Raw genomic sequence first — 18,489 nt, forward strand, 5'->3', positions numbered from 1 at the left:
CATGGAACACATCTTTTATTCAATCAGCAAGCAAGCACAGAAGTATAATGTGTAGTGCTTAATATTCATACAGTACTAAAAATATAAAAATAGAAATAAAATTTCACTGAAAGCATTTTCACTCACAAATATACAAGGAAAAGTGCTGTCAAGCCACATCATGCTACACTGCTTGCCAGTTACTGAACTGACTGTTTCCCAACAGAACTGAAACACTAAAAATCTGCTAGTCCTTCCTCATGGCTTTTGGTGAGCCTGAGTATTTGACTAGCAAAAATGGGCCTCCTGCAGCTGAGAACCTAAAAAGCACAGATATCATTACCTCATGGAACAATAAAATAATTCTGGAGAGTTTTATAGTGATAGTAGCCTGCTTCAGGCTATTTGTGTACCTGTTGTAGAGAATTAAAAAAAAAGATTCGGAAATAAACTTGAATCCTGATTATTATCCAGACCAGTCACGGCTAACAAGTACTGAAACTGTATTGTGCATGAATATTTGTGCAATACTCCCACCTGGTGGCACATTTTTAAACTCTGTTCCTTCAAACTCTTCCTTCAGTGCTGCCGTTTCCTCTACCTGCTTACACTGGCCCGTACATTCATCTTCCACTTAGGTCTGGTGGAGTCCAGTAGCACAAACGGTAAACAGGGCTAAGTGCCCTTAACTTTTAGTGGGACTAGAGGATATCCAGCACCTTATCTTCTCTTACTGTATCTAAAGAGTGATATTCACATCTACACAGGAAGGGATACGGGTCAGAGATACTGATTCCTGAAGAAAGACCCTGCACCAGAAGCCTTGCTTTTAAGCCCCATTTTGAGGGACTGATTTAGAGTTGGGGGCTTAAGAAGCTTCTGTTTGCTGACCTTCGGCATGGAGCTGAACTTCATCCATCAGGAAGACAGCTGTGTGCTGTCATCCATGAAAGCATGGGTGGCTTTTGAGATCAGAGTGACAGTCACAACTATATTTCATAACAAGGCCTGTCTTGCAGAGTAGGCCAGTGCACAGAACCTACTCAAATTATACAGATAAGGGTGTGCAGAACCTAATGTGAACCCCACTTTGATCAACTACTATTTTGGAATGGGATTTATTTATATTTGATATACCTGCTATAAAAATAAATGTGACGATTAACCCCTGAGATCATTCTAGCATACAGTTTTGGCCTGTTACTTGTTTCCCTCTGAAATAATTTTTCATTTGGTTTACGGATGTTTATGTAGGTTCTAGTGAAAAGCTTTTATAAAACACATTAAATAATCAATGTGGGGCTGAAAAGGTGTACATTCCAGTTGCATATATGATACATACCTTATACGAATATAATACATTCCATAACAGCTGAATATTCTAGTACTGTCTAGGAGGTTCTTGCATGTGGACAAAGGATTAAAATACTAGAAGATAAACAGCTGTTTAGGATCAAAGATAATTTTATCTAATATGGTTTACTTAGATTGTTTTTCTTTCTTTAAATCTCGTTACACATAATAGCTACAGTAGTTTCTCCAGCAGGTAATAAATGAATGCATAAAGCACTTCTAGCTATATTTGGATATCATGTGCATGCATTTTTTATAAATAAAAATCAAATGTGAGGTCACATTTTCCCATCTTCTGTTTATAAACTAAATCAAATTTCTCATTCATTGAAACAGTGAAGATGTCTTTCCATAGCCCAACTCGTCCTGAAACACAGAGAAGGAGCACAAGTCAGAGAGCAGACGTAACAGGACACCAATTATCTACAGTCTAATGGTGCAGGGCACTAAGTATCACCTATGAGATACTAATCAGTCTTAGCTTTCATTGAAAGCTCAATGAAACCTAAAGCTGTTCATTGTCTTACCCAATTGCCCTGCTACAAACCTTGCAAAGCCTTAAAATAAGTAGCATACACCTTGTCATCTGCACCAAGCGAGTATTATACAGGAAGAATTTAGATTTTGTGAGATTTTGCTGAAGCCATGATCAGAAGTGAATACAGATTTTGGTTTCAGTATTCACTTAAAAGTGGATTTCTGTTCTCAGTGCAAACTATGGCTGTTTAATAATTTCAACAGCTAACAACAATCAATTTCAAAATTACTGTACCTTCAGCATACACTGGTCAGAGGTACATCCAAAAGGTACATGAAATGTGGAGGATTAAATGGATTATTGAATTCTGATTATTGACGTGTAATATTATCATTACTAATTTCTATTATTTTATATTTAAAGATAAGTTCAACAGATGAATTTATGTTTCTCAGTATAGAGAGTATTAATTGTTAAGTATGAGTGCCTAGATTATATCTATAGAAGAGAACAAGTGCCACGTACCAAGTTTGTGCCATTTACATTTTATTTTTGTACTGGAGGACTAGGATGTTATTGGTGGATGCAATACGGACACTGAACACTTTTTCCTTGTATGGACTATCCTTCTGCTTCACTGAACTCAACTAATAACATAACCTGATGACACTGCTGAACACACCAGTCAAAGGCTATGGCTCCTTTAACTACTGTTTCACTGTAGTCCAAAATTTATTTAACTCAAAGTCAGCCAGGGTTACTTGCTGGTGAATAATCCCCTTGGAGTAACCAGATTGAGAGGCTCAATTCTCTTCTCATTTATGTTGGATATAAATAAAGACAAAATCCAGGCTTGTTCAACTGGAATAAATGAAAGGAGAATTGGGACTGTGCTACCAGGGAGCTTAATCATAACAGCAAGAACAAAACTACATGCAGGGAGCTTAATTATGCATTTGATGCATAAGAAGAATACCCATTTAATTTAATTACCATTGCTTTTATGCAGCAAGTCTATAATTGAGTCCAAAGACAAAACTGTCTGAAACATCTACAAACTACATATTAACATGATGGTGTAGTATATGTGGCAAGGGCCGTTTTATGAAATTAGGATTTTTCTGTAACTCCTGAAGGTATGATAGTGTTCTGCTTCGTTTTCAGGATCCAAAGATCAAAAGAACCTGAAACTGACTGCAAACACACCATTTATTGTTTTCACTAAATTTCTCCTGTATAAAAAAAAAAACATTAAGGAAACGCAATCATAAACATCTGATACTGATTTCAATTTTGCTCTGGCAACTATAATTGCATAAAGTACAGCATGAAACATAAAAGCCTGTATTTCCCTTTCAACAAGGATAATAAAACATCTTCTTCCTCTGCCTGGGAAAGATAAGCCTTTTATATCTGAATCTCCCTAACAACACGTATGGACAAATGACAAGTTTTATAAAGGACATACACAGTGGATTATTTGTAGCTCTTTTTTTCTTTTTTTTTTAACCGTATGAATTGATAGCTTGTCAAAAAGTCACCCACCTGGTTTACGATTTGAATCATGCAACTGTGTAAATTATGATGTGATAAGAGTCAAATATAAGTAACATATCTAATCATTGTTCTGCTTTCACAGCAGCTCAGGGTTATCTTCAGAGTAAAGATCAATGTGCTAAAAGAAAAAAAAAATGAAGAACTAAAATAAAGCAAAATAAAGTAAATGTAACTAATGACAAATTAAAAATATTTGAAACAAATTACAATAAGCTGTCATGTTATTGCCACCATTCTTTGTCACAGAAACAAACAGAGAAGGAACAAAGCACTGTTAATGAAGCTGCATTCTGAAGTAACAAAATACTGTAAAAGCCAGAGACAGCAAACAAAAGAAATTCAAAATAAGGATATTTCTAATAAAAAGCACACAGTGAAAAAATGACAAAATATCACATTAACTGCTGTAGCTCCCTTCCTTCTCTATTACAAAATGGAGGCCTCTTTTTGAAAGATTTGTAGACAGTACAAGTAAGAGGCTCTGACCCTTTACTGGCGGTTTGCAGGCTCCGCTACAGAACAATGAACACTAATGCCACGTACAACAGTGCATGCAGCAAAAGTGGGCATCACCCTGTTTATCTAGATGGAGATGAAACGGCCAGCAGAGACAGTAGTTGACCTTTCTGCCTGTGGAAGGTCTCAGCAGCAGCTCTGTTCTTTTCTCTAGTATTACAGCCTCACCTTTCTTTCATAACCGCCTTTCTGGCTTTCACTGGACATGGAGCAGGGATTTCAGCTGTGCATAGCATGCAGCAGTGCTGCTGCTCCACAGATCTCCAGATCATGGATGTCAGGAACAAACCTAGGTTTTTGTGTTACATGCAAGTCAATGGAGAATGTGGCTCTGTTTGTAAAATCTTGCACTGACAAACACTTTATCCATGACCCTCAGGATATCTTACCAGACTCTCAATTTCATGATCTTCTTGTCATAGCAGAGAAGTGGGTTGGTAATCAGTTAGGCAACATGCCGTAAAATCCTACTGCAAATGAGATGGTCTGCTGTTTTCACACAAGATACAAGTTGTATTACATGTTGAATTTTCAGTTTGAAGTAGTAAGAGGAGGGTAGGATGGGAGGTGAAAGCAAGATAACTAAAAGCAGGAAAACACCATTCAGTGGAGCCTCTACTAGAAACTACAGGGAATATATTAAGTCTTTCAGTGAAGCTACAAACTCCTTTGTCTTCACTGGAATTTTACCTCAAGCCAGTAAAGTTGAGACATTTATTTCAAGAAGCTATCATTTACCATAAGTGAACTGGGACAAAAAGAAGTGCCATATCACAGTTATGACAGAGAACTGCCTATAAGGATCTGGTTTCCAGGACCTACTGTAATAACTGGAATGTATAGCTCCTACATAACGTACCAAGAGCCTTTCCATACCAGCTGTGCAAAGTCACAGATAAAAGCAAGGAGGTGTGAGCAATGGCTTTTTTTCAAGTATGACATTCTGAAATGTTTGTGCCAACAAACAAACAGGACAAGTCTGAGCTGAGTAATGGAAAATTGGCATAAGGCTCTGCCAAGAAAGACGCAAGGTAGTACAGAATACCAGTGAACCTGCTTTCATGGGAAAGCAAACTTGCTCTCAAACAAACCTGAGTGTTGGTAAGATTACAGTTTGACCAATTAAAGGTGAATGGAAAGATAAAATAGACTTTTGTCAACAAAATGTATGATAAATGAACAACTGTCTAAATCAAAATTAGTAGTCAACAAGGACTGACGATATTGGGTATTTTTATCAGAGATTTGAAAACAGAAAAATTAGAGCTGATAAAATCTTCAGATAACAAGAAGGTTGGCTGAGAGAGACAGTATGAAAAGGGCTCCTACATAGAAACCTAAGAAGAAAGTGTTCAGGTCATGCTCCCAGAGTAAGGGACGCGAACCTGCAAACTAGTTCCTCTGAAAATACTTTATGGTCGTGATAAATGACTCATGCTTCATGTACGATGCTGTAGCAAAAACTGGTAATGTGGTCATGGGTGGACGAACAAGGAAGACAGAGAAAGTTCCAGTTAAAACTGGATTAAATCAGTGGATAATGTGATTTTATGTCTGGATAAGGCATTTGTGAGGCTGACATAGGAACTCTCCATCTTGATCTTATGCCCTCATTTTTAAAAAGAACCGTTAAGTGCTGTAAAGTAGCCTACAGAAAATAATTTGAAGGAGACTTACTGAGGTCACTCTTTTGTGCTTATCAGAAGGAAGACTGAGAAAGGACTTGATATCTTGACATAATCAAAGGACAGATGTATCAGCAGTTTAAAGGGCACTTCAGGTTCCTAGAGAAAGACCTCACCAGAATAAACATCTAGAAGCTAAACACATTTTAAACAGCTGAGGTAGACAAAGAAAAAGTTCATAAGAAAAACTACAACTCTTTTTCATGTGATGATTTTGAATTAGAATTATCTGCTATTCCAGAAAATCTGATAAACACAAGTGCATAAGTCAGGATAAACTATGAAATTGTGTGGTCTTTGACATGCCAAAAGCCAGGAGTAGTGCAGGCTTCTCAGCATGTATAGTTCAACCCACTGAAGCAAGCCAAAGACACTCTAACAGAGTGGTTTGCATAGCGTTGAATATACACTGTTGATGTTGTGTATTTCCATTCTTTTTAGTCACTTCTACCTAACTATTTCACAACAATCCCCAAAATTGCACCAACGGTCAGTTTCCTCCCATCGTTTACATAGCGATATTTTGCCCACATCCTGGAGATTACTAAATTGTCAGCCGATTCTTGCAAATTCCATAATAAGAATTTTACTGTGGGTTTTAAACATACCCCTGCCAATGGGAAGTGCTTCTGCATTACAGCACTGATCAATGAGTTGATGGCAGTGTTCCACCATGGATTCCAACTGTGCTTTGTCATAAGAAACTCCTAAGAACCTCACCAGTTGCTCAACCATTGTTGCTAGGTCCTGTAAGAGAATATTTAAAACCAGTTTATTTTACAATATTTTAAATGACCTTTTAAAATATATTCAAATATTTCAAAATAAGTTATATCCTGATGAGTGTGAAAAATGCAAATGCAGAAGTTGTAGAAACACCACTATCTTAAAATTTTGTCACCTTCTGATTTGCTGAAAACAAACACAATTCAAGCAATTAGGGTAAGATAAGTCAGGAGAGAACATGGTCATGCAAGCTTACCTCTTCAAGTATTAGAAGAGGTAACTGCAAAGTAATTGTGATGCTTCCCAATTCAGACAACTCCACACCGTTAACTGATCACTTTGGAATACAAGCGTGTTTTGGAGCAATGAAAAGTTACTTTGATTTTGATCTTGGTAAAATAAATGACTACACATGTTACAACAGCCCTTCCTTCATTGTTAGCTTCTGGGACTGCATTCATGTAGATGGAAAGGATCTAGTGAGGTGGCCTCTGAGAATAAGCAGTCATCCATTTTATACATATATATATATATAGATATAGATATATATCCAGAACTCCAAGGTCCCTCAGTATGAGTAAGACTTCTGGAGTTGCAAGGACAAAATAGCGATGTTTTTCAGGAAGCACAATGATACTGTGACACCACCAGCTTCTGTCAGCATCCATCAGTGAGCACAGCTAGGAATATATCATTATTTAAAACCATATGTGTGAAATAATTTCTACTAAACTTTTTAAAATTGTTATGATTGTATTACATCTTTTAGCATCCCACTCCATTAGAAGGCTCAGTAAAGCTGAAATTATAATTCACTCAGTTTTATTGAGTTCTACCCTGATTTTGCCTTCTTGTAGGTTTAGAGATAGGAGCTGGGTTTTTCCTATGTTTGCATTAATTTTACAGTCAAATAAACATTTTGAAGTATTTTCATTAATTCTCAAAAATACATTATTGCCATAGGAAATGGAAACCAATGTTCTATGTAGTATCTCCACTAAATTTCAGATTAAAAATAAACTGGATTTATCAGCCAGCATACTGTAAGGGCCAAATAATCAAGTTCACTTCATGCTACGCGTTCACCCCTAATTGTTTTCAACATTGTTTCACAGAAATAATCGGAATAAATGCCAAATATATAAGACAAAACACTGATTATATACTTTTTTCCTCATTGATACAGAACACAGAGCAAGACATTTATTTTAAATGAATGCCTAGGGCTGAGTGTAGCAAGCACTGAACACATCTGTCTTCTCTGGGAGCATTTTAGTGCCTATGGATGCAGACAGATTCCTGAGTAAATTACTAGGTTTATGAAACTGCTAATGTCCATAGAAACTATTGAATGCCAGTGCTTTAAAAAAAGGTATCGGATATTAGGCAGCCCAAAAATGGACATAAGAAGCAAATTTTGTACTTTATGTATTTTAAACACTACAATACTAAAAGTAAAACACCTTTTTGCTACATCTAACCTACCTTATGCATATCTTCATACTTGAGAAAAAGTACATTGGCATCCATGTGATGTTCCCAAAACTCTTGCACATGTTCAAACCACGAACCATATCCTACTACAAAGACATTATGATTGGCATGAGGAAAATGAACACTTTTGTTATTAATCCCTCTTCAAAAAGGGGAAAAAAAATGGAGAAAAATAAATTAACTGGAGTGGTTCATAGCCCCAGGAGAACTGTGTCTGGTTTTGACCGAATGCCATGCACAGCAAGGAACTTTAATTAAAAAAAAAAAAGAGTTTTTCCATTAGTTTGAAATATTCAAAAGAACTAACTCACCATAGAGATAAAATGTTCAACTGAAAATGCCACCATATTTCATGATGGATCTCTTGGAGCTCAGTATTAGTAACACCTGACTACTGAATGGAAATTAAGCCAAAATAAAAATTACACACATAGCTTTGCAGAAGGCAAATTTTCAGTGGCTCCAACCTGTGTGAATTCCTGCAATTAACATATCACACTGCAGGTTCCTTCACTGAGAAGCTAGATACAGCATTCATGGAAAGTTCCACAGAGCATCCTCCATTACGTACAAAGAATTGCTGTTGTTGTCCTTTCTTAATTAAAGCAGTATTGAGGAAACAGACCTATAAAAATGCTACATGGTCATTCCCAAAGATTTAGGATGTAATAACAGAATATTCTATCAATCATTACCTATTTTGTGCCCCCTCCCCCCCCAATCTAAGACGTATTACCTTCTATTGTCATTTCTGGAACACTTCCACACAACTTCTCTAGGCATGCCAGAACACAGTTTCAATTTTAGTGTTATCAGTTATTTCCGTTACACCATAAATCCAGACTACCACCTGATGCCCATGGGGTGTTGAGTGCTCCCAAAATCTTAAAAGTGATGTGATGAGGTATTCCCCATATATCACAAGTTGTGAGCAGGCCCAGGGTGCAGGGTTGCCAATAATGAAAAGCTTATGCCTCCTACCTCCCACATGCCACCAGCAGCTTTTCCATGTGGGGTTTAGGACTTGAAGAGAAGTTGCAGTGCTACGCTAGGAGGGCCTGTGCTCCCAACACTGCTGAGGCAGTGGTTACTGGAAGTCTTAACCCTCTCCCCAAAACCTTTCCTCTTCTACTTCTTTGATAAAGTCCACTCTTGCACTAGTGTCAGTCAATTTATGTGTGTCTAGCAGAGGTTCAGACATTGGCATTTATTATCTACAGAATGTCTTTTGCTGGCAATATTACCAGAAAGACAACCGAAAGAAATGCATTCTGCATATTTCTTTGGGGGAATTTATCACTGGTAACAAAGTACTTCATATAATCAAGGCAGGAGTTAAGCAAATACGGTGAGCAATTTCTCACATTCTTTCCCAGTATTTTTTTTGGTCAATTTTATCTTTTTAGCAAAGCAGCTATAGAAAAATATTAAACTTTTTAGTTTTGTATTTTGAAGCCACCTTCAAATTTTCCCTTTGAAAAATAATTATTAAATTTTGGTAACTGGAGCATTTTCAATGGACAAAGAAGTCCAGAGTACAATGGGAAAATTATTTTAATCAGCTGACTCATTTTCAATTTTTATAAAGGTATTGGAAAAATTCCATTTTTATTTTTCCCATTCCATACACTCCTAAAGAAATTCACACATGAAGCAAACATCAGTCCAGCAAAAAATGCTTCTAGCTGCTTTTAATGGTACAGAGCAAGAATAAGACAACATTAGCAGAGTTTACCTATGCTTTATGTAAGAAACTCCTTTAAGCTTTAGAGGATAATACCAAAGAATTAGCACACTCAAGACTAATCCCTATCCAACTGTATGCTTTCAAACAATATAGGTAACATGCACTGAACTTGCTTCAGGATAGTCAGGAGGAGTAAAAAGAGTGTGATTGTCTCATTTGGGCTCAGTTTTTCTCCCTCTAGCAGCACTTTGACTTCTTATGAAGGGGTTTTTTTTGTTGTTATTGCTATTGCTTCCATGAGATGCAAACATTTAGCTAAATGCTAAATTCACTGTATTACAAAACACTCCATTAGCACAATTAGGGACACAGAACATGCTGTGATGTTTATTGACTCTGGGAGGTTGTGATAAATCAGCTAGCTGCTGTAAGATGAAGACAATTAACTCCTGGGATATTTATATGAAAAAGAGTACAGAACCTTTGTCCTATCTTAGAAGACCTTCTAATGGGTCTTTCATGTCTCCAGTCTAGAAGTTCTTGATCATAGGCTCCAGACAAACATCCCATTCTTAGGGAATGCAAAAGAAAAAGCTGAAGGTGGGCTGGAATTGAAGGAGAGTGTTTACCCTCCTGCACAAACTTGACAGAGAAAGTAGCAAAGATTTTTAGGCCTGTTAAATTACCTTCACTGGTAGGCTTTTACTTTTTTTCTTCCCTTTAGTATTATACAGCTTCTTTAGGATTAACTCCTCCAAATTGCAGGTTGAAGGAAAGTTTGCTGCACTGGATATCTAGAGGAGTACCTGGTCTGAGAGCACAAGGTACCTAGTGAATTCTTAGTGTCACATTAAGGTATTATAGAGAAGATTTTGCAGAGAAATAGAAGGTAGTAGAATTTTTTTCTCTTACTAGCTGCAAAGTGTGGCAATCCATCAGCACAAATCCCAGTGGCAGCCAGTTACATAAGAACATAGGGTTTGTCGTCCCTGTAAGTTGACTAAGCTGGTGCAACGGAGCTACTTAAGACAGTGCAGCCTGCATGGGAACACAGTGGGTGGGTGTGTCACGTAACAGCCCTCACTCAAAGGACTTACAGCATGAGCAGCTGATGAGTTGTCGTAGAGCAGATTATTGTATTCTCATTATAGAGGTATATTTTTCAGACAGTACCAGTCCACAACTGCCTTCTTACAGGGGCTCACTTCAACTTACTGACGTACTCCAGATCAATCTCACGCAAACAAGAGATTTTTGTGTGTTTACTGGTATCTTGCAAGGGACAAACCTTGAGTTTTTGATGAAATAAAAGTATTAAAGAAATTCCCAGAAAAAAAAAAAACAAACCTTGAGGAACAGAAAGAGTCCTGCGAAGTAGCTAACAATAAGGTGCAACTGGAATCAAACTATGCTAGGAGTATTCACTCACAAGGTACCTGGTACTCTGCCAAGTGAATTTTAAAAGAGTAGACCAGCATTTTGTCTGAGCTCAGTGGAACACTGCTGAGCCCGTGGGGTCAAATATTGTAAGGCAATTATTTACACGGCATGGCCATAGTTTGCATGGACAAATCTAAATCCATGCAGCACTCTGTAGCAACCTCCTTGCTGTATATGCAAAACAAATGCACCTTTATCCAGTTCATTTCTGTACTTGCAGAAGGAATGCAGAGATGAAAATAAATGTGTAACAGCGTGTGCAGAGAGAACAGCTCCTTACACTTGTCATTCATAAACCTTCTGCAGAACTCCTGAAATGTTCCTCTGTAGCTCATGGTCCTTAGGGAGCGGTGAAACTGGTAATAAGACACCACCAGGTCTTTGGGGTTGCGAGCCATGTATATTACCTATGATGGGGAAGAAAAGTAAAAAAAAAAAAAAAAATAAAAAAAAAAAAAAAAAATCATCTTCCTGAAAGCTTCCCATCCCCCCGCAGTTCCCCAAAGCACTTAAACAACTGCTGCCGATATAGTTAAAGTTATTTCATAAGTTATTTCATTTTTACCTTTGAATTGCCATTATGGAGGTCTGAAGGCAAAAACCGATATGGTAGGTGGCTTTTTATGAGGCGAGGAGATGTCAGTTCCTAAAACAAAGCAGACAGAAACATTTCATATTGTTTATCAATTTTTGGCATATCCTGAGCTGTCCTGAACTGTCACACTTGAAGCCTTTACTGTACTGAGTCACATTCACAAATTCAATTCTTAAATTAATAGGGGTCTGGGACTAGAAATTAGGTCAGATAGTTACATCTGTTTTTTAAATATCAAAAGGCTGAAAAATGTGTTGGTTTTTTTTGCTGTTGTTTTTTTCCACCCCTTCTGTCTTCCAAGTACTTCCATTTGTAGGATCTTCTCAAGAAGAGAGTGTCATAATTAAAGATTCTTAGTATCAAACTTTGTTCCCAGCGGTGCTTCCACTAAAATTCCTTGAAAAATATTAGAAGCTCCGAAAACCCTACCCCTAACTTCTTCACTTCAAAATTTTACTCTTGCAATTTATTTTATCCTCAAAATTAGGCCCAGACAATCCAAAGGTTTATTTGAGTGTGTGAACATCTTTCAAACAGAGTATTTTTCTATAATTTGAGACAAAAATCATCTTACGACACAAATCATCATCTAGCAGTTAAAACTGCATAAATTCATATCGGATCAAGTTGCTAGGACATAGTACAGATAATGTGTAATCTCAAACTAAACCTCTCACTATTGCCACTGCTTATTTACATAAAGGTAGCACTGAGGTCTCATCGGACTAGGCGCCACAAAGATGAAAAAGAAAAGCAATCTCTGACCTCTAAATACTCTCAGCCTAAAGTAGGCTGATGCTGCAGTTTTCATTAACCAGAAGCAGCTTAAATCTATCTGTTCCAGCCTTAGCTAGCTCAAGCCAACAAGCACCATAGCTGTTCTAGGAGGCAGCCCAGTATTTTGACTAATCATTCCAAGATATGCCTATATCAGAAGTAATTACAGCAATGACAAGATCACGCTTACATGCCATGCCACTAGTCTCCAAGTGATTCTTAATACTGTGGAAGTAATTTCATGCAGAATATTCCATACTCCTCAAAGTACACCTACAGATTCTGAAGATCCACGGATCTTGGATCTCTAAGCATTTAGATGTGTAAATCCAGAGTAGTGGGTCTACATAGACTGCTGTATTGGTAGTTCCTCTTTCGCAAATTCAGGGAGGGGATCAAAGCAAATTTGCCTGAATTGGGTAGCTTCTGTTTACATAAGCATGGGAGGCCTGGAACTTTTATTCAGGAAACCCATGGTCAAGATATTCAGGACATGGAGAAACATCTCCTAAAGCATTAAATAGAGTATAATAAAGCTTAATAAAAGCAATTTTTAAATAACCTAATAATACTCTGAATCATTCCAACAAACTGAGCAAGTTCAGTGATGAAAAGGACAAGGACATAGGATGAAATGAAGTGATAAATATGGAATCAAGGAAAAAAAAGATATCCAAATGCTGAAAGACTTTATTTGCAATAGACTGTACCTTGATGATGTCCAGACCAGGCTGAGGGTACTCTAGCACTGGAAGTTGTTCATCTATATTCATTAGTCCAATCTCATCTGGATCAGCTCCCTGACTCACTAGATACACCACTTCCTGTAGCAAGCCTGTGCCTGCATAAACCAAACAATGAAAGAGAACAGATTGTATTACAGTTCTTATCTAAACAGAAGCATATGAGGGGAGATCTAGACATAGAAATAACTATAACTTTTCTCCTTAAGTCTGCTGTGAACTAAGTCTGTAACTACTGTTTTAATGTAGAATGTCTGCTCCCTTAGTTTTATTTTAAACACGTGAAGATTTTCCTTTCACGTAAAAGACCAGAGATTTTTCTTTGGCAGTAATTTAAAAACCTTTCTGTCTCCTAATAATTTTACCTCTGAACTATAAAGCATTTTTTTAAAGTTTTTCCACTGTGAACGTTAGCTAGGCAAATACTACTATTTCAATTTTAGAAATTTAAAAAAATGAGGTAGACAGAGATCATCCAAGTTCAAAAAATGCATTAGCAGCTGTACTGGGAGACTGCCAGTGTCCTCTATTCTAAATTGTAGGCAATTCTACTGTTATGCAATGATTTGAGAGACTATTTATACCTCCATGTTATGGACTGGATAAACCACTGAAAGCATCAATGCATAGCAAGTTAATCGTAAGCTTTAGAGGCCCCAATGTCCAGTTCAAGGACATTTACAAAGCAACCATTAGATATTACAGCTGTAATGACTGCACTTTGGAAAATTAATAAGTATTCTAAGTAGAAGCTTGAACAGGGAAACTATTTCAAATGACTTTACCTTCAGGCAGGTAGGAAACCCTCAAAACAGGCAAACAAAGGTTCAGAGGTATTTGACAGAGGCTTATGAAGGGAAAGGCACAGGCTTTGGTGAGACGGAGGAACAGAATGAGGAGAGACCAAAGCGTGCTAGCAGGGAAGGGACCCCACAGTTTAGATGACAAGTCACACAGGCAGGGGATATCCTGGACACTGCAATAGATTGACCAGTTATTTAAGAGTTGTAAGCGGTAAGGAAAATGAGACCAGGATTTATTCTCTCTCTTGTGTTGCCTAAAGGAACAACTAATTGTTCCAGAAATCTTTACAAAGCCTAAGCCTACCTCAGCATCCCACGACCTTGGAAAGATGAGCTGCAAACTCTGAGATCATGCCTTTCATTCTCATTTTAACTTGAAAATAACTTGTAAGTTGCAAGTAACTTGTAACAGTCACCAGTTAATCCATGATAACCAGCATGACTGTACACAGTAACAGACACATTTTGTACAAATTCTGTATGTTGTTCCAACAATAAGAAAACCAATGTATCATTATTCAGATTTTTCTTTAATCTGAGCTAGGAAGAGTTAAAAAAAGCTGGTGTACCTTAGAGGCTGGTTAGACTGAACACAGTCTGGATACAATGTGAAAGAACACGTCTCCAAGAATTGCTTCAGAGAGTAAGTACTTTCAGATTCCTTTGTTTCCTGACTGATTGGTGGGTAAATTAAAATGGCTTGGAAAAAAAAAGAAACTTTTACATTATCATCACCCACAAAGACAGCTGTCACAGACTTAACATACACTTGCCCCTAAGGCTGTTCACTCTGCATTTTTAAGGCCAAGCATGTATTTTGTACATTAAAATTAACATACATATGGTACTTCAGTATCAGTCCTTGTGACTCTGAATGAGCACAACCCTTGTTTCTCATTAAATATTTATTCTGACAGGAGACACCCTGGTTTTCCATAATTTATTTCTCTATTACTAATTCTGCCTACAAAGAAAAATGCTATTATAGCAACATTATTCTATGAAAGGAAAAGGAGTAACTGCATGAGGATAAACAACACCATCAGGGCTTTCTAATTTTTTGTTACTCAGCTGCTCTCTAGGGAAAAAGAAGCAATCTCCATTGTGCCTCTGAATACAGAGGGGCCACAGAGTTGAAGCAGAACTATGCTGAAACTTAAGGAGAGCAGCACGTTCCCCAGAAGCTCTCCACAAAGTAGGAGGTGAGGGCCAGGGAGCACAGACCCCATGGCGTTACCTAGTTCTGCTCAGACCTGCGGCCATGCGTTAGACTTAGTTTGATTGCTAGCAGATCCATGAAGCACTGCAGAGATAGGAAATGACATATTAACATAGGAGGCATGGGGAAGAATGGTTCTGATTCAGAAGGAAGTGGGCCTTTGGAAGCTTCGAAGTTTTCATCTTCCATCAAAAACAGTGATTCATTGAAGGAGTAATGCTGGATACATGGCAGGTACTCTAGGCAGAAAATGAAAAATCTCCATCGAGTACAGGTTCTTTAAAACAGTGATTTAAATCTGTGAACCTCAGTCCTAATTATTAGCATGCACATACACAAATTACTGTAGTTATGTATGTAGTGCTGCACATATTCCAGCATCCTGTTCCAATTCATACAGAAAACAGTGTTTCTGCAATATCTCTTCTACAAAGGGGAGGACTGCAAGCTGACAGTTTAGACATCTGGCTTCTGGCCATCCAGCAGGTTAGAATTTCTCCTTCCTACACCTGCAGTAGGACCACTGATCCTGATTTCTTCCACCCATGAACTCTGTGCTAGTATTCACTTTTGTTACTCACTATATTAGCCTGATTTTTTTCCACATTAACACTCAAGCTACTCTGCTTAGGATTTTCAGGGTCTTAATGCAAATGAAAGCTAGAGATTTAACTTTGGAGGGAACTGTGAGTTTTTAACTTAACTTAATCATTTATCCTTTATTCCACACACACATTCCCAAGCACCCCATATAAACAATTATCATCAATCTGATCTCCTGTTTTAAAAACTCTAAACCACCACATACTTATTTGTTTAAAAAGAAAAAAAAATTGCTAAAAGCTTTTATATATATAATTAGATATATATAACCTCTTCACATCTCTATTAGGATTAAAACCAGCTCAAATTAAATTACAGATATCAAAGCTGAATGTTCTTTTGGTTTAGAAATGATGGCTTAACCTAGCAACAGACAAATGGCAGCCCAAATTCCAGACCTAACTGCTAGGGCAAGATTTTCTCGCCCCTGGAAACACCAGCTGGCTGGAAAGCCAAACTAACTGGGGTACTGGACCTATGCATGTGATGAAAGGCCCAAGCCTAGACTGAGGGTAGCAGAATTTATTAAATTTACCACTGTGGGAGCTGAATGTCAGTCTTCTGCTGTAGCCCCTGATTCCCCATCCGCATATAGAACATACAGAAATTGGCCATTTGAACCAACTGACTTAAACTGATGTTTGTGGAGATGTGCAAGAACCATTTTATGGGTGGAAGCTAGAGTAAATTGCTGAAACTGAGATTTTCAAAGGAGATTTATAGCAATAACCTTCAATAATCCCAATCTATCACAAAACTTGGCCAGATCTAAATGTCACAGAGGTTTCTTAGGAAAAATAATGATTACTTGTTGGAGAGAAGAAAAATATGAAGGAAGCCAAAGGAAAAAAAAAAAAAAAAAAGATGCAGAGGTTATCTTTATACTCCCTAGATTTCTGGCCTGGTTGTCAACAATGATTTATTGTTGCTTGAGGGTTACTAACTTTTGAAGTGAAATGAAAGGATTAAGTCACTAAGTAGAAAAGCTAGCACGCATGCATATAAAGCCAAGGTTTTTCTTGGAGTCAATCAGTGGATCTTGGACATCATTAGTGTTTTCTATCATTTTCTCCTTGTGTTGATGAATGCATGTGCAGGTACATGCATGCTTCACTTGGGATGGTACAAAAAGAGTAAACAGTCACAGGATTAATCTGTCAGCCTTTGGGCATGAGGCACCAGCTGCAACATTTGTAAGTACCCAGCAATTCGACCCTTCCTTCTTCCAGCTGCGGCAAATACACATTTCGTCCTGGAGGAAGACTGCTGGCCCTGCTACCTCCAAGGTCCTACTGCCAAAACAGATGTGAAATTCATTTCTGTTTATCCCATTCCAACTAAAATGGAGCCAGTCAGCGCACTGTACCTGAGAAATGCTCGTCCCTGACAAGCTCTTCTGTTATGTCAATACAACGCCTCAGGAGAAAACAGAGTATTCCAGTTTATCTGGAAAGAGATGGGATGGGAAACAGCTGTGATAAGCTACTGCCAGAATCTGCAGGAGAGCCTTTTAAATTATCAGTGAACCTGCATTTCTCCTCTGCATAACAGCATGTACAGAAGCAGCCCAGTCACAGCAGTCTGAAAGTGTGCTAGTTGGGCTGCATTGTCCTTCTCTGTGATGCCTAACGATGCACAGAAATCAGGACTCATTAAGAACCCTGTCACGCCTACAGCAGCCCCAATGATGACTGGAAACTCTTCATTCGTACCCTTCTTCATGGCCAATGCCTCAGCAACAATAGCAAAGTCAGTTCATGGCCATACTGCCTCTGCTTATCAGTAAGCAGAGCTGCTGCAGCCACAACCAGACAGCACAGCAAGACAGCAAAACTTCTGAAACACCACAGCTACTCCTTTCCGCTTCCATGCATTAGATGTCTTCTGACATCAAGTCTCTGTAGGAGGGAGAAGTATTCTGTAGTGCAGCTGTTCTCTGGCTCTTCTACTACTTTCTGGCCACTGGCACACTCCCATGCAGCCACCGAACCTCACAGATTTCTTCAAACTGAAGTGGCAGACATAAAACCATAACATTTCCTCTGAAATTTTGCTTCCCTGCATGGTTTTTAATGTAGCTTATTTCAGTTTTCTCCCCTCTGTACCAGCTAACATGGGACAAATTTGTAGCTCAAGGACGGAAAGGTATTTTGCATATTCCTTTTATTCACCCCTTGTTTGGAAATCACATGGAAAAATAAAGAAATACTAATGTTAGTATTAACAGTCTTCTAGTACTCACAATTAGCTGCACTTTGTTTGATCTACCAAGTTTCAGCTAATACAATGCAACAGACCCATTATGACTCTTTTTTTTTTTTTTAATAGCATTGGTAGATGTAAGTGCTCATTAAAAATGAGAGCTGCTGAAGCTGTCAAATTGGCCTAGCAAGTGTAGCAAAGTGATTTCAAACATAGTTGTTCTAATTGCCTGCAAGCTCATTCTCCTTTCACCAATTTCAGTGTGTATCTGCAGGTAAGTATGACATCTTCATCTTCACCTTACAATAGTGGAGGGAAAATTACATTTTTCCATTAGAAGAAAACAATTTCCAAACCATAAAATACCTCCTCTTGAGATCTGTATGTTCAAGTTCTCCATCTTGGAATTCCACGTGGCTCAAGAACAGGGTTTTTTATTATCAATTAAGGTTACAATAATAACGTATACACCTTGATACCATATTTTCCAATTCTTCTGTTCCTAGATGAGACTCAGGATTCAGAAAAAAAGGATGAAATTATGATGTTATATTGTGTCGGGGTTTTGACTGACCAATTAAATATGTATTAGAGGGCCCGATTTTCAGAAAGGACTGAATACTCATCCTCTA

General features: G+C 37.9%; 1 protein-coding gene across 2 annotated transcripts in view; it reads right to left on the reverse strand.

Annotated features, from left to right (window-relative positions):
- The window catches only part of SULT4A1 (sulfotransferase family 4A member 1), a 31,947-nt gene continuing 13,458 nt past the window's right edge, over positions 1-18,489 (reverse strand). Inside the window, exons 2-8 of one of the 2 annotated variants that reach the window (XR_015257707.1) lie at positions 12,998-13,128; positions 11,481-11,561; positions 11,196-11,322; positions 7,780-7,874; positions 6,177-6,315; positions 3,356-3,485; positions 1-1,698 (exon numbers count right to left, since the gene is read on the reverse strand). Coding sequence is in view for 1 of the 2 variants with exons in the window: in XM_086740823.1 (XP_086596949.1) it covers positions 1,586-1,698; positions 6,177-6,315; positions 7,780-7,874; positions 11,196-11,322; positions 11,481-11,561; positions 12,998-13,128 (686 nt within the window). In the remaining variant the exon portion in view is untranslated. The remainder of the gene's footprint in view (positions 1,699-3,355; positions 3,486-6,176; positions 6,316-7,779; positions 7,875-11,195; positions 11,323-11,480; positions 11,562-12,997; positions 13,129-18,489) is intronic. The other variant, XM_086740823.1, reaches the window with a different exon arrangement.

This window comes from Chlamydotis macqueenii, chromosome 1 (genome assembly GCF_036417535.1).
Source record: "Chlamydotis macqueenii isolate bChlMac1 chromosome 1, bChlMac1.mat, whole genome shotgun sequence".
Classification (NCBI taxonomy): domain Eukaryota; kingdom Metazoa; phylum Chordata; class Aves; order Otidiformes; family Otididae; genus Chlamydotis; species Chlamydotis macqueenii.